General features: G+C 38.2%; 1 protein-coding gene across 1 annotated transcript in view; it reads right to left on the bottom strand.

Annotated features, from left to right (window-relative positions):
- The window catches only part of TMOD2 (tropomodulin 2), a 34,502-nt gene that overhangs the window by 1,405 nt on the left and 18,634 nt on the right, over nucleotides 1-14,463 (bottom strand). Inside the window, 6 exon segments of the mRNA XM_070762044.1 lie at nucleotides 648-792; nucleotides 2,244-2,387; nucleotides 2,730-2,837; nucleotides 3,974-4,104; nucleotides 6,179-6,262; nucleotides 8,950-9,072. Coding sequence (XP_070618145.1) covers nucleotides 648-792; nucleotides 2,244-2,387; nucleotides 2,730-2,837; nucleotides 3,974-4,104; nucleotides 6,179-6,262; nucleotides 8,950-9,072 — 735 coding nt within the window.

Genomic DNA, 14,463 nt, shown 5'->3' with positions numbered 1-14,463 from the left:
GTCGTCAGGCATGGGGGGATTGAGATATCTCCCCCGGGCCTATATAATTTATGTATGGTATGTTTGTAGGTGTGTCTGCTTAAAAATGGGGTTTTCTTAACTATTTTAAATTTTAAATTGTAAATTATTTGATTTGTCATGAATTGTTTTATTGTGTTGTGAGCCGCCCCGAGTCTACGGAAAGGGGCGGCATACAAATCTAATAAATAAATAAATTGTTAATAAATGGGGTTCTTTTTAAATCTTTTTAAATATTTTAAATTTATTTGGATTTGTCATGATTGCTGTATCTTGCTGTGAGCCGCCCCGAGTCTGCGGAGAGGGGCGGCATACAAATCTAAATAATTAATTAATTGATTGATTGATTAATTAATTTTATTTTTATGACCGCCTTGTTTCTCGTGAGACAATCCTTTCTGACCACCGAGAAAGAAGATCTGTTTATTTTTACAATGATGGTCACTCCTTCTAGTCCACTCTTGTTTCATCAATTTCAGTTTTGTGTTAACAATTTCAAATGTTCCATTTTGCAATGGCCCAAAGACAACGAGGCATTTTCAATTCTTTTCTAGCCTGAATTGAATTCAGTATTTTCTCTGCTAAGGATGCTCCTGAGCTTTCACCAATCTGAAAGGTTGGTATCTTACCTAGATCATTATTTTTAGTGATGGCAGCTGCTACCCTGGTTCTTGGGCCTTGCTTTGTAAACTGGTACCCGAATTTGAGAATCTGCGGATTCTCCTCCACCATCTGAGCGATCTCCATCTCCACTGCTGTACCAAGCTGTTGTCTCTGAGAAAGAAACCAAGATCGAATCAAATGGAAAATAATATTTCTGGTTCACAGCAGCATCCCTCTTTAGATGACTTTTTAAACATAAAGTGATATCATATACTTATCATCCATGTGACTTTATGCACAAAACTAAAGTCTCTAAGGGCTAAACTAAATCTAATATTTGGTGTGTGGAGGTTGGAGCTTATCCAGAATATTTACCAGAATATGTGCGAGACCGCCTTCTGCCGCACGAATCCCAGCGGCTGGTTAGGTCCCACAGAATTGGCCATCTCCGGGTCCTGTCGACTAAACAATGTCGGCTGGCAGGACCCAGGGGAAGAGCCTTCTCTGTGGCGGCCCCAACCCTCTGGAACCAGCTCTCCCCCCCCGGAGATCAGGACTGCCCCCACCCTCCTTGCCTTTCGTAAACTTCTTAAAACCCACCTCTGCCGTCAGGCATGAGGGAACTGAGACATCTCCTCTTGCCTATGTAGTTTTATGTATGGAATGTTTGTGTGTATAGATTAGATTAGATTTATTGGATTTATATGCTGCCCCTCTCCGCAGACTCGGGGCGGCTCACAACAATGGCAAAAACAGTACATAATAACAAATCTAATATTTAGCAATCTAAATTACAGTTTTAGGTTAAAAAATTCATAAAAGCAACCCCAATGTATGTTTTTATATAAGGGTTTTTTTAGGTTTTTAATGTAAAATTGTTATTTTAGACTTAATATTAGATTTGTCATTGTATACTGTTTTATCACTGCTGTGAGCCGCCCCGAGTCTGCGGAGAGAGGCGGCATACAAATCTAATAAATAAATAAATGAACGAATGAATAAATGAATGAATGAATAAATAAATAAATAAATAAATAGATCCTAGTCAAAGAACGTTCACTTAACCATGTTATTAATTTAACAGCTGCAGTGATTCACTTAATTTAACAGCTACAGTGGTAAGAAGGTCGTAAGTACAAAAATGGTCGTAAGTGCAAAAAGGCCGTAAGTGCAAAAATCACTTAACAAATTTCTCACTTAGCAATGTAAATTTTAGGCTCAGTTGAGGACTACTTGTACAAAGTCAAGCAGGGAGTTGCATTTTGTACAAACCAGATATTAATCCCTCCCCCCCTCCCCCAGAAATAATTTCCTAGGTTTATTAATCTTTTTTGCCACTGTTAAGAGGCAAAATACTAGACTAGGAAAATTACAATCTCTTACAGTAACTTACTGTATTTCTGAGTATTAAAGAAACATTAATATTTTCCACACTGATGGTTCCTGCATGATTGAGTTTTAACATACTAAGAAAAATCAAATATACTGTATACATTAAATCAAGCTTATGCTGCCACTTTGACCTCTGTCTTATTACAAGATCCCAAATAAGGCTCATCACCAAACAGCAATTTTTAGAGTCCAGCCAATCCGAAGTTTCGACTCTGCTATCCTTTCCTTACCTGATTGTCAATTTTGATTTCTGTCAGTACTTCGTTTACTTTCAGAGCATCAACCAAAGACAGGATGCCTGTCCCAGTGATAAAATTGGATTCTATATTTAGACTTTTCAGAGTCTTGTTTACTTTTAGCATGTCTGCAAAAGCCTGAAAAGAAACACAGTAGTTTTATTTCTGTTTGCCTTAAAAAATATGACATTTCAGACTTCACCTTTCCACTATTGTCACCTCAAAATAGTGTGAAAATAGTTGGATACAGAATAAATATGTTATATTTAGTATAGAAAATAGTTGGATACAGAATAAATATGTTATATTTAGTATAGTATAGTAGAAAATTCAAAACAGTGCAAGCCTGCAGCTTTTCAAACATGAAGCTTTAATTTATTTATATTTTAGCATATCCATTTATTTGGCACTGTTATCTAATTCTTTTTTATCAACCCAGTATTAAAACAGAATATGCAATTTCCCCCAAGAAAACCTCACCATTGCAACAGGGTCGTTGCTTCGAGTAGCTGCCAGACTGAATTTTTTCACGTGGTGATTGGTTTCCAGAGCCTTTGCAAATTCTTTAAGAGTTGGAATTGGGATGTTCTGCATAAGATAAAAAAAAGTTCTAGTGTAATTGCTTGAATGTAGTAGATTCCAGGATAGTCATATATAAGTGACCTGGTTCTGTCAACGTTGTACTAAGTCAAATTATGTTTCACAGCACATTCATTTACCAAATTGTAAATGAATCAGCTTTCTGAGCAGGTCCCTAATTTTAATTTTGGATTACACCCATTTAATAATTGTTGTGGTTAGCTCTGGCCCAGCTCCTGCCCCAAGGAATGTGCAGGTGGATGTGGGGGAAACATCCACATGCCGCAGGCCTGTTTTGCTCCCGATGAAATCTGACGACGAAGCCTCCTCTGACCAAGGAAGCGTGAGTGACAGGGAAGAGGGGAGTTTGGCAGACAGCCCAGGAGGAGATCAATCATCTGTATCATCCCTGGATTCTGAACAAGAATTAATGACACATCCACGCATGCGTAGAGTGATGCATAGGAGACAACAACTGAAGGATTATTACAAAAGAAAATGAGGCCACCTGTGGTTGGGTGGGGCTGCTGTAATTAGTGCTACAGATAAAAGTGTAGCCTGGTGTTTTAGCCTCATGGCAGTTTATCTGATTCATTGTGTCGTCAAGATCATGGGTTTTTTTCTGTTCAAGATTGTATGTGGACTCTCTGGACTTTAGAATTGGACTCAAATTCCCAGTTATTGGGTGAGCAATTGGACTGCATTTAACCTGTGCCTTGGGTGTACCAGAAAATCCCTTTGACATTTAAAAAGGGAGCTGTTTCTGTTTTTCTGTTTATAAAAACTTTTGGGTTTTCCTTTTATTGTGTGGTGTGTGTCTTCCTGGACTAATTACCCTGTAATTACGGGCAGTTGAAACACGCTGGCAGAACAAATAATATAATTTGTGTCCCACCTTTCTATAAAATAGCACCAAGACAACTAACAAAATGTATTATTACCCTGTCCAGTTTTATGTTTGTAGAGAATGTAAATATATAGGGGTTTTTAAAATTCAATTTGAATGCTGACATATCTGCTTTGTAACATCTTTGATGGATGAAGCTATAGTCTAGAGACAAAAAAAAAATAAAGCCCATCTCAACATATTTCACCCGTTAAGACTGGGACAATAAAACAATTGAATTTGACTTTGATAGAAGTACCTTTATGTTATTCAGATTGACTTCTTGGAGAGTGGGATCATTTGCCTTAATTCTTTGCAAACAGGCTTCAACATTTGTTGGGTTAGGTGGTTCTTCAAAAACAGGCTTGACTTTTTCACCTTTAACCACATCTGGGGAGGTAGAAAAAGCACTAATGCCATCCTTCTGTTCCATGTACCATTAATGCAAAATTTTATTTAGAAATACAGTACTTGTTTCAATAAAGTGACATATGCACCCTGGGCCGACACTTATAATCTGATGGATTATTTTATAACAGCTTTGGCTTTCTCATTTCTATAAAGCCCCTTCCCTCCTTGTTTTAAACACTTTTGTCCACTTCTAACAATTTACTGCGATGTCAGGCTGCCTAGCAGGAAAGGCTATAAATTTTGATTTTGCAAACACTTTATCCCTTATACAAGACTTTGTTTACTCAACAGAAGGCTTTCAGACAAGGCTGTCAAGTCCTCTTCCTTTTCTTGCAGATAACTAGGCATAAGCATTCATAAATGTTCATACCTCCTGATAATTAGAAATATGGTTTTGGCTTCACTGATTATGTAAATATAGCCAATTCAATAAACCATGATTAAACCAGGGCATAGGTTAAGCTTATGTTTAACTTCTCATAGCCAGCTGTGTTTTCAGTTATACAATTTAGTTCGTAGAAAGTCCTAAAATAGATTCTTCAGTAGTTATTTTAATTACTGTATATTTTTTAAAAAATACTACTGCCTTAAGGAGGAAAATATTATTTTTGGAACAACAGTGGCACCTCTACCTAAGAACGCCTCTACTTACGAACTTTTCTAGATAAGAACTCTCTAGGTGTTCAAGATTTTTTTTTGCCTCTTCTCAAGAACCATTTTCCACTTACAAACCTGAGCCTCCGAAACTGTAACTGGAAAAGGCAGGGAGAAGCCTCCGTGGGGCCTCTCTAGGAATCTCCTGGGAGAAAACAGGGCCGGAAAAAGCGGGGAGAAGCCTCCGTGGGGCCTCTATAGGAATCTCCTGGGAGGAAACAGGGCCGGAAAAGGCAGAGAAAAGCCTCAGTGGGGCCTCTCTAGGAATCTCCTGGGAGGAAACAGGGCCGGAAAAACGGGGAGAAGCCTCCGTGGGGCCTCTCTAGGAATCTCCTGGGAGGAAACAGGGTCTCCACCCTCCTTGTGGTTTCCCCAATTGCACACATTATTTGCTTTTACACTGATTCCTATGGGAAAAATTGCTTCTTCTTACAAACGTTTCTACTTAAGAACCTGGCCACGGAACGAATTATAAGTTCGTAAGTAGAGGTACCACTGTACCTGACAGAGCAAATTCCTAATTCCCTCCTTCACAATGGGAATGCAGTTTAAGAGGCCTGCCACTTTGACCAATTGCTAATTGGATTTTGCAAGTCATCATAATCATCACAGTGGGGGGGGGGGGGGGAAATTAGCAGCATTGAGTAGTTTGATGTTTGCAAAACATAAAAACATAGAAGACTGACGGCAGAAAAAGACCTCATGGTCCATCTAGTTTGCCCTTATACTATTTTTTGTATTTTATCTTAGGATGGATCTATGTTTATCCCAGGCGTGTTTAAATTCAGTTACTGTGGATTTACCTACCACGTCTGCTGGAAGTTTGTTCCAAGGATCTACTACTCTTTCAGTCAAATAATATTTTCTCATGTTGCTTTTGATCTTTCCCCCAACTAACTTCAGATTGTGTCCCCTTGTTCTTGTGTTCACTTTCCTATTAAAAACACTTCCCTCCTTAACCTTATTTAACCCGTTTAACATATTTAAATGTTTCGATCATGTCCCTCCTTTTCCTTCTGTCCTCCAGACTATACAGATTGAGTTCATGAAGTCTTTCCTGATACGTTTTATGCTTAAGACCTTCCACCATTCTTGTAGCCCGTCTTTGGACCCGTTCAATTTTGTCAATATCTTTTTGTAGGTGAGGTCTCCAGAACTGGACACAGTACTCCAAATGGGGTCTCACCAGCGCTCTATACAGTGGGATCACAATCTCCCTCTTCCTGCTTGTTATACCTCTAGCTATGCAGCCAAGCATCCTACTTGCTTTCCCTACTGCCCGACTACACTGCTCACCCATTTTGAGACTGTCAGAAATCACTACCCCTAAATCCTTCTCTTCTGAACATTGGTCTCTTGCTTGGCGTGAGGGGTGTAGTAGGGAAACGCCGCTACTTACTTTTCACAATTCTTTTGCCATCTTGACCGGGGGTTCCTTCATCAAACTTCGGGTTGTTGACCAAGTTATGAACTCCAAGGACAGCTAGAAGCACCAGAAATACCAGCAATAAAATGGCTTGAAAAGACATGACCTTCATCTAGAATCTCCAGCTTTTTATTTTTATTTTATTTTATTTATTTATTTTGTCCAATACACAATGAGGGTTTTGGTGGGTATATATCTATATGATGAAGGTTATAGAGGAGGTACCCATTGTAAAATATATCTAAGAAAGAATAGAAAAGAAGGTATAGTAATAGAACGTATCAATGAAAGAATAGAAGAAGAGATATAGGAATAGAAGAAAGGTATAGGAGATATAGGAGAGCGATAGGACAGGGGACGGAAGGCACTCTAGTGCACTTGTACTTGCCCCTTACTGACCTCTTAGGAATCTGGATAGGTCAACCGTAGATAATCCAAGGGTAAAGTGTTGGGGGTTTGGGGATGACACTATGGAGTCCGGTAATGAGTTCCACGCTTCGACAACTCGGTTACTGAAGTCATATTTCTTACAGTCAAGTTTGGAGCAGTTAATATTAAGTTTAAATCTGTTGTGTGCTCTTGTGTTGTTGTGGTTGAAGCTGAAGTAGTCGCCGACAGGCAGGACGTTGCAGCATATGATCTTGTGGGCAATACTTAGATCTTGTTTAAGGCGCCTAAGTTCTAAACTTTCTAGGCCCAGGATTGAAAGTCTAGTCTCGTAGGGTATTCTATTTCGAGTGGAGGAGTGAAGGGCTCTTCTGGTGAAGTATCTTTGGACATTTTCAAGGGTGTTAATGTCTGAGATGCGATATGGGTTCCAAACAGATGAGCTGTATTCGAGGATGGGTCTGGCAAAAGTTTTGTAAGCTCTGGTAAGTAGTGTGAGATTGGCCAAAGCAGAAGCTACGTAGGATTACGTAGCTTCTGCTTTTCACCTAGAATTCTTCCATGTTACCCATCAGTAGCTAATATATCAAGAGGAGGATAATCAGGTGGATTGTTTTTCACTTAGGGTGATTTATTTAAATTACTTCACACTGCTGTTTAGGAAACTTTGCCTCTTCAAAGAAGACTTGCCAGGTAACATTTTACATAATTGAAAATGCAAAGCGTCACCCAATAAAACCTGGAATGTAACCGCAAAAATTAAAAATCCAGTTTAAAAAATGGAAATGAAAGCAGATGGGAATAATGAATGGAAACTATAGCAGTTTGAGATAAAAGCTGGAGCAGATAAAACTATAGCAAAAAATACCCCTCAGCGATGAGTTCAGTACCTGTTCAATTGAGTCATATGATATACTAAAGGTATATATATATATTTATTTTTATTTTATTTTTTAATTAGATTTGTATGCTGCCCCTCTCTGTAGACTCGGGGCGGCTCACAGCATACTATAAAACAATTCATGACAAATCTAATAGATTTTTTAAAAAAACCCATTATTAAACCAGACATACAGCTAACATAGGGTAACGCCTCAAGTTGCAGTAGGGGAGTGTTCATAAACAATGTCATCTGGCGGGCCCCAGGGGAAGAGCCTTCTCTGTGGCGGCCCCCGGCCCTCTGGAATCAACTCCCCCCAGAGATTAGGACTGCCCCCACCTTCCTTGTCTTTCGTAAATTGCTTAAGACCCATCTATATCGCCAGGCATGGGGGAATTGAGACATCTCCCCCAGGCTTATATAGTTTTATGCATGGTATGCTTCTGCTGTATGTCGGGTTTTTAGATACAGTGGAACCCCGACATAAGAGCTGCTCTACTTAAGAGCTACTCGAGATAAGAGCTGGGAGAGGAGAGACATTTTTGTTCGTCTCCCGAGCTCAAATCCGCGATACGAGCCGAGAAGAGCCGGGCTGGCTTTCTCTCCTTCCTTCCCTCCTTCCATTTCTTTCATTCTCCCTCTCTATTTTTATTTCTCTTTCATTTTCTTTCTTTCTCTCTTGCTTGCTTTCTTTCTTGCTCTTTTTTTCTCTCTTTTACCTTCCCTTCCTCTATTTCTTGCTTTCCTTTTCCTTCCTCATTCTTTCCTCCCTCTACAGGATTGGGTGGCAGTGAAGTTACTCTCCCCTTTCATAAGTTTCCTTGCTTCCTTCCTCTGTTCCTGTCCCTTCACCCTTTCTTTCTTTCTTCCTTTCTTTCTTTCTTCCTTCCTTTCTTTCTTTCCTTCCTTCCTTTCCTCCCTCCATTTCTTGCTTTCCTTTTCCTTCCTCCCTTCTTTCCTCCCTCTACAGGATTGGGTGGCAGTGAAGTTGAATAAATAACTACAGTTTAATGAATAAAAATAAAAGTTTGCCATGTTGATTGTTTTGGGTAAAAAGAGGAAGGGAAGGGAAGGAAAGCTCTCAGCTTATCATCTTATTAATAAGTAAAGTTACATTTATTCTTGCAATGTGTTTTTGCATAATTTAGACTAACTTTGTGAGTTTTTTGAGGGCTGGAACCAATTAAAATTATTTACATTAGTTCCTATGGGGAAAAGTCGTTCGAGATAAGAGCTGCTCGACTTAAGAGCGCAGGTCCGGAACGAATTAAACTCGTATCTCGAGGTACCACTGTACTTTCTTTTATATATTAGATTTGTTACATTGCACATTGTTATTATTATTATTGTTGTGAGCGGAGAGGGGCGGCATAAAATCTAATAAAATAAAAATAAATAAACAAAAGTAACGGGTTCGAAAAAATTGAAAGGCTGACGCCGCTGAGAAAGCAAACCGACAAACAATCTTGCAACATACCTGCTAAATCATACAGCTCCGTATCAGAGGCGCTTGCCAGGGCTTCTTCCAATTCTGGATCCAGGGTTACCTTCTTTTCTGTGTGGGTCTCTATTGGTCTCTCCTTAGGCACAAACGCTTTTCCTTCAAGACAGAAATGAATTGATTCAGTTGAAGAGCATGATGGTTGCGAGCTTCGAGGAGTTCTTACTAAGCATCTATTGTACCGAGGATGGTTTGAGAAGAATATTGGTGAATTACACTGGTCAACACACACAAAAATAATCAGCAATGGTAATACTGTATGTCTGTTTCACGGAGTTTGATGTGCTGATTCCACAAATATGCCTAGTTTTGCTCTATCACATAAAGTGCCTGATATAGAAGCATTTTTGTTACTACGTTATTTCTACATTGTCAGTGTAAGTGGTAATTACTGCTTTCTTCTTCTTCTTTTTTTGAATAATTTTTATTTATTTTTTAAAATATAAGACAGACAAAACAAACAACATTTAACACATATTTAACACCAAGACAACTAGACACAAGAACAGTTTTTTCCCGAACGCCATCACTCTACTAAACAAATAATTCCCTCCACACTGTCAGACTTTCTACTAAATCTGCACTTCTATTCTACTAGTTTTTCTCATCATTCTCTTCCACCCATTTCCTCCCATGTTGACTGTATGACTGTAACTTGTTGCGTATATCCTAAGATTTTTTATTAATATTGCTTCTTCATTGCTTATTTGACCCCTATGACAATTATTAAGTGTTGTACCACATGATTCTTGACAAATGTATATCTTATTTTATGGATGCTGAGAGCATATGCACCAAGACAAATTCCTTGTGTGTCCAATCACACTTGGACAATAAAAATTCTATTCTATTCTATATAGGAGCTACCATTGCTCATCTTATTATAGAAGTCTTCTTAATACAAAAATGAAGAAACTAATTCTATTTAGATCAATACAGAAAAGTTAACTTATCAATAAAATATCTATTTGTATTCAATACTAATGTAAAAAATAGAGTCTGCGGAGAGGGGCAGCATACAAATCCAATAAATAATAATATAAAATAATAATAATAATAAAATATGCAATTTCAAATATTTTCTATTAGTTATACAATTGTAGTTAGAATAATTAAACTCAATTCATAACAATGAAGTTATTGATCAAATGTGTTATATTCAACATTATACATTTGCTATTCCATACTTTATTTTATTATCTTCAATCATCTTTGTTTTTTATTTTATTTTTTTGAATTCCATTTTTTTGAATTACTGCTTTCTTAATGTCATCAGTATATTTCCTATACCTTATAATAATGACGCTGCTCCGTGGAAACTATATTGGCTACAGAAAAACTACATACATTTTTGAAATCAGAACAAAAATTATTCAGAAAAGTACAAGGTCAACTGCGATGATTACAAAAAAATTATTTCTGACAACCTGTGTTACCATTTTCTTAATGTCGCCTGTATATTTTCAATACCTTATAATAATGATGATGCTTTATGGAAACTATACCTGCTACAGAAAAACTATATCTATATTGTTTTTAAATCTAATTTAATCTAAACAAAAACTATATTGCCTTCCGTAAGAGTCTTAAGACTCACCTATGTCGCCAGGTTTGGGGCAATTAGTTCTCAGCCCCCTGGCCAACGAGATATATGTTTGTATGATTGGACTGGTATGATTGTTTTTAAATATTGGATTTTTAGATTGTCATTTTAAATTTAATTAGATTTGCCGTTGTACTGTATTGTTATATTATATGCTATTAGCCACCCTGAGTCCTCTGAGAAGGGCGGCATACAAATCTAATAAATAAATAAGTCAGTACCCTGTTTCCCCGAAAATAAGATGTACCCCGAAAGTAAGGCATGTCAGAGGTTTTGCAGAATTTGCTAATATAAGGCACCCCCCGAAAATAAGGCGTAGTCAAGTTTACATACGGTATGGTGGAAAAACATACGGTACCATTCAAAGCTGTTCATAGCGGTACCGTAATAATGTGGCGTCCCCTGCTGGCCCCTTCCATCGCTTTGTACCGTCCAGTACAGCAGACACAGTCTGCTGCTGTCTCACCACCATTACAGTCTCCACTACAGTGCGTAGACTCTAGCTCCTCTGGTGGCCGGAAGGTGCAATAGCCGGAGTATACTGTTGTACCATATAAGTGCCGTCGTTTGTGTGTGTAGGGGTGCCATACTGACAGGTACCGTACCGTAATCAGAGTACTGTATGGTACATTTTGTTTGGGGGTGTCAGCTTTTTTGCCTGTGAATTTGTCTTATTTGAGAAATATAAGGCACCCCCCCCCTGAAAATAAGACGTAGCACAACTTTTGGAGCAAAAATTAATATAAGACACTGTCTTATTTTCGGGGAAACACGGTAAATAAGTAAGTAAGTAAGTAAGTAAGTAAGTAAGCAAATAAGTAAGTAAGTAAGTAAGTAAATAAATAAATAAATATACATTTTTCAAATCAGAACAAAAAATGATTCAGAAAAGTACAAGCTCAACTACAATGATTACAAAAAAAATATATGTTTTTAGACCTGTGTTATACAACAGAAATGATCAAAATTCAGCTAGGGAATGAATACCGACTATAGTACAGTATATCCTAGGATTTTGTCCTAAGTGGGATTATTGAGGTCACATCCTACTCAGCAAAGCCTATATAATTTGGAATGCAACCACAGGCCGCCTACTGGACAGCCATCCAGCCTGTTCACACAGTAAAAGCCAACAAAAGCAAACATTTAACTGCTGGTATTATTTTTAGGAAAATGATTCATAATTTCCAAAGCTGGCAATAAGGTAATAATTTTCAAAGGAATGCATCAGCTCTTGGAACGTCTCATGCGTATAACCTTTCCTGACCCAATCCCATAATGCATGTACTGATGGATAGAATGACATATCTTCATTACTCAGCCACGAGGTTGCCCTGTTTTCATTATTGTACATGTGATGTTGTTATCCTCACTTTCTTCTGAAGAACTGAGGCCAAGCGCATGTTGATAGACTGGGTTAAGAGACTGGCTACCCCAAGACAATCCAAACAGCTTTATTGTTCCATGTTGGCTCTCCACTTATAAAGTGGGGAGATTCACAAAAGAAAATAATAACAATAATAGAATACGATAATCACATATTTTTTGAGAACCAAAAGCACTCCGCCTGCTTACAAAGCAATGGCTTGGTAAGAAAAACCATCAATGGAAATTCTATTAATCTTGAGAGTGAGAGCAGAAGAATAAGGTTGGGACTGCTTACATCCCCTTTCTTTCTTTCTTTCTTTCTTTCTTTCTTTCTTTCTTTCTTTCTTTCTTTCTTTCTTTCTCTCTCTCTCTCTGCCTGCCTGCCTGCCTGCCTGTCTGTGAATGTGATGGTTTGTTAAATGGGTTTTTTAGATTACTAATCAGGTTTTTAAATTATTTAATAATTTAAAATTATATACGTCTGGCAGGACCTAGGGGAAGAGCCTTCTCTGTGGTGGCCCCGGCACTTTGGAATCAATTTGTATGCCGCCCCCGAGTCTATGGATAATAACTCCCCCCCAGAGATTAGAACCGCCCCCACCCTTCTTGCCTTTCATATGTTACTGAAGACCCACCTATGTCGCCAGGCATGGGGTAAGTCTACGGAGAGGGGCGGCATACAAATCTAATTAATAAATAAATTAATAATAAAATATGCTCAGGCTAATATAGTTTATGTATGGTATGACTGAGTTGTATGGTTTTAATGATATGGGTTTTTAGATGTTTTTTTTTTTAAATCTCTTTATTAATTTTTCTTATATCATTCCCATCACATATTATTTTGAATTACAGATTATACATATTCTCAGTTAACATTCTGACAGTAAGTTTTGACCGGTTTCCTTTCATTATATACATTGTATTTTATATTTTTAAATTCTAAAATCTATTACGTTCATTAATTATACACGGTAACTGTAGGTCAGTTTTTAGATGTTTTTAAGTATTGAATTTGTCACGTTGTTTGTCACTGTTGTGAGCCGCTCTGAGTCTTCAGAGGTGGGCGGCATACAAATCTAATAAATTATTATTATTATTATTATTATTATTATTATTATTATTATTATTATCATTATCATTATCATTATTATTACTGGACTTTGAAACTGAATTTGTTTTTGTATTCTGTATTTTTATATATTGTAAGCTGCCCCAAGTTCTCGGAAGGAATGGCATATAAGTAAAATAAATAAATAAATAAATAAATACATAAATAAATAAATAAATAAAGTGAGAGAGAGAGAGAGAGAGAGAGAGAGAGAGAGAGAGAGATAGCACGATGCCATCCATTTGGGGCCAGACATCTTTTCCAAGAGCTACATTACACAACATACCAATGTTTGAGGGGAAGGGAAGAATGACTCACCTGGAGGCCAAAGATTGGGAGGTGAGTCAAGGTGAAACAGGGAGTTTGCTGCGCACTGTTTATACACGCAGGAAAATCATTTTTACAGGAGCTATAAAACCGACTGGGAAGATTACATCGAGATTGCTGATAGGACCGCCTATGAAATCCCTTACGGGAGGGTTCCAAATTCACCCTGCCTATTCTTTGCTCTTGGAATTACAGCATGGAAACTTAGAAATAAAATTTTGTCATTTGAGCTGGGGAGAAAAAAAACTGGCTCTCTGCTCCAAGAAGATAATTTATATGATTTTTGTGACGTGGGATCAATGCAGCACGGGGAGGGGTTCCCTAGATCAGTGTTTTTCAACCAGTGTGCCGTGGCACACTAGTGTGCCGCGAGACATGGTCAGGTGTGCCGCGAAGCTCAGAGAGAAAGAAAGCAAGAGAGAGAGAAAGAAAGAGAGAAAGAAAGAGAGAGTGAGAAAGAAAGAGAGAGAAAGAGCGAGAGAGAGAGAAAGAGAACAAGAGAGAGAAAGAAAGCAAAAGAGAGAGAGAAAACAAGAGAAAGAGAGAGAGAGCAAGAGAGAGAAAGAAAGCAAGAGAGAGAGAGAAAGAGGGAGGGAAGGAGAGAGAGAGAAAGACATAGAGGGAGGTAGGAAGGGAGAGAGAAAAAGAGCAAAAAAGAGAAAGGGAGGAAGAGAAAGAAAGAGGGATGGGGAGAGAGAGAAAGAAAGAGGAAGGAAGGGAGAGAAAGAGGGAGGGAGAAAGAAATAGAGTGAAGGGGAGGAAGAGAGAGAGAGAGAATTTTTTTGTCCAAACTTTTTTTAGCCCCCCCCCCCCCCCCGCTCAATGTGCCCCAGGGTTTCGTAAATGTAAAAAATGTGCCGCGGCTCAAAAAAGGTTGAAAATCACTGCTCTAGATCAGTGTTTCCCAACCTTGGCAACTTGAAGGTATCTGGACTTCAACTCCCAGAATTCCCCAGCCAGCATTTGCTGGCTGGGGAATTCTGGGAGTTGAAGTCCAAATACCTTCAAGTTGCCAAGGTTGGGAAACACTGCTCTAGATCACGTTCCTTTATTTGTGCCAAGCCACAATGTGCTTGATTTT

This window comes from Erythrolamprus reginae, chromosome 10 (genome assembly GCF_031021105.1).
Source record: "Erythrolamprus reginae isolate rEryReg1 chromosome 10, rEryReg1.hap1, whole genome shotgun sequence".
NCBI classification, from domain to species: Eukaryota; Metazoa; Chordata; class Lepidosauria; order Squamata; family Dipsadidae; genus Erythrolamprus; species Erythrolamprus reginae.
This window is presented reverse-complemented; position numbering and strand designations above follow the sequence as displayed.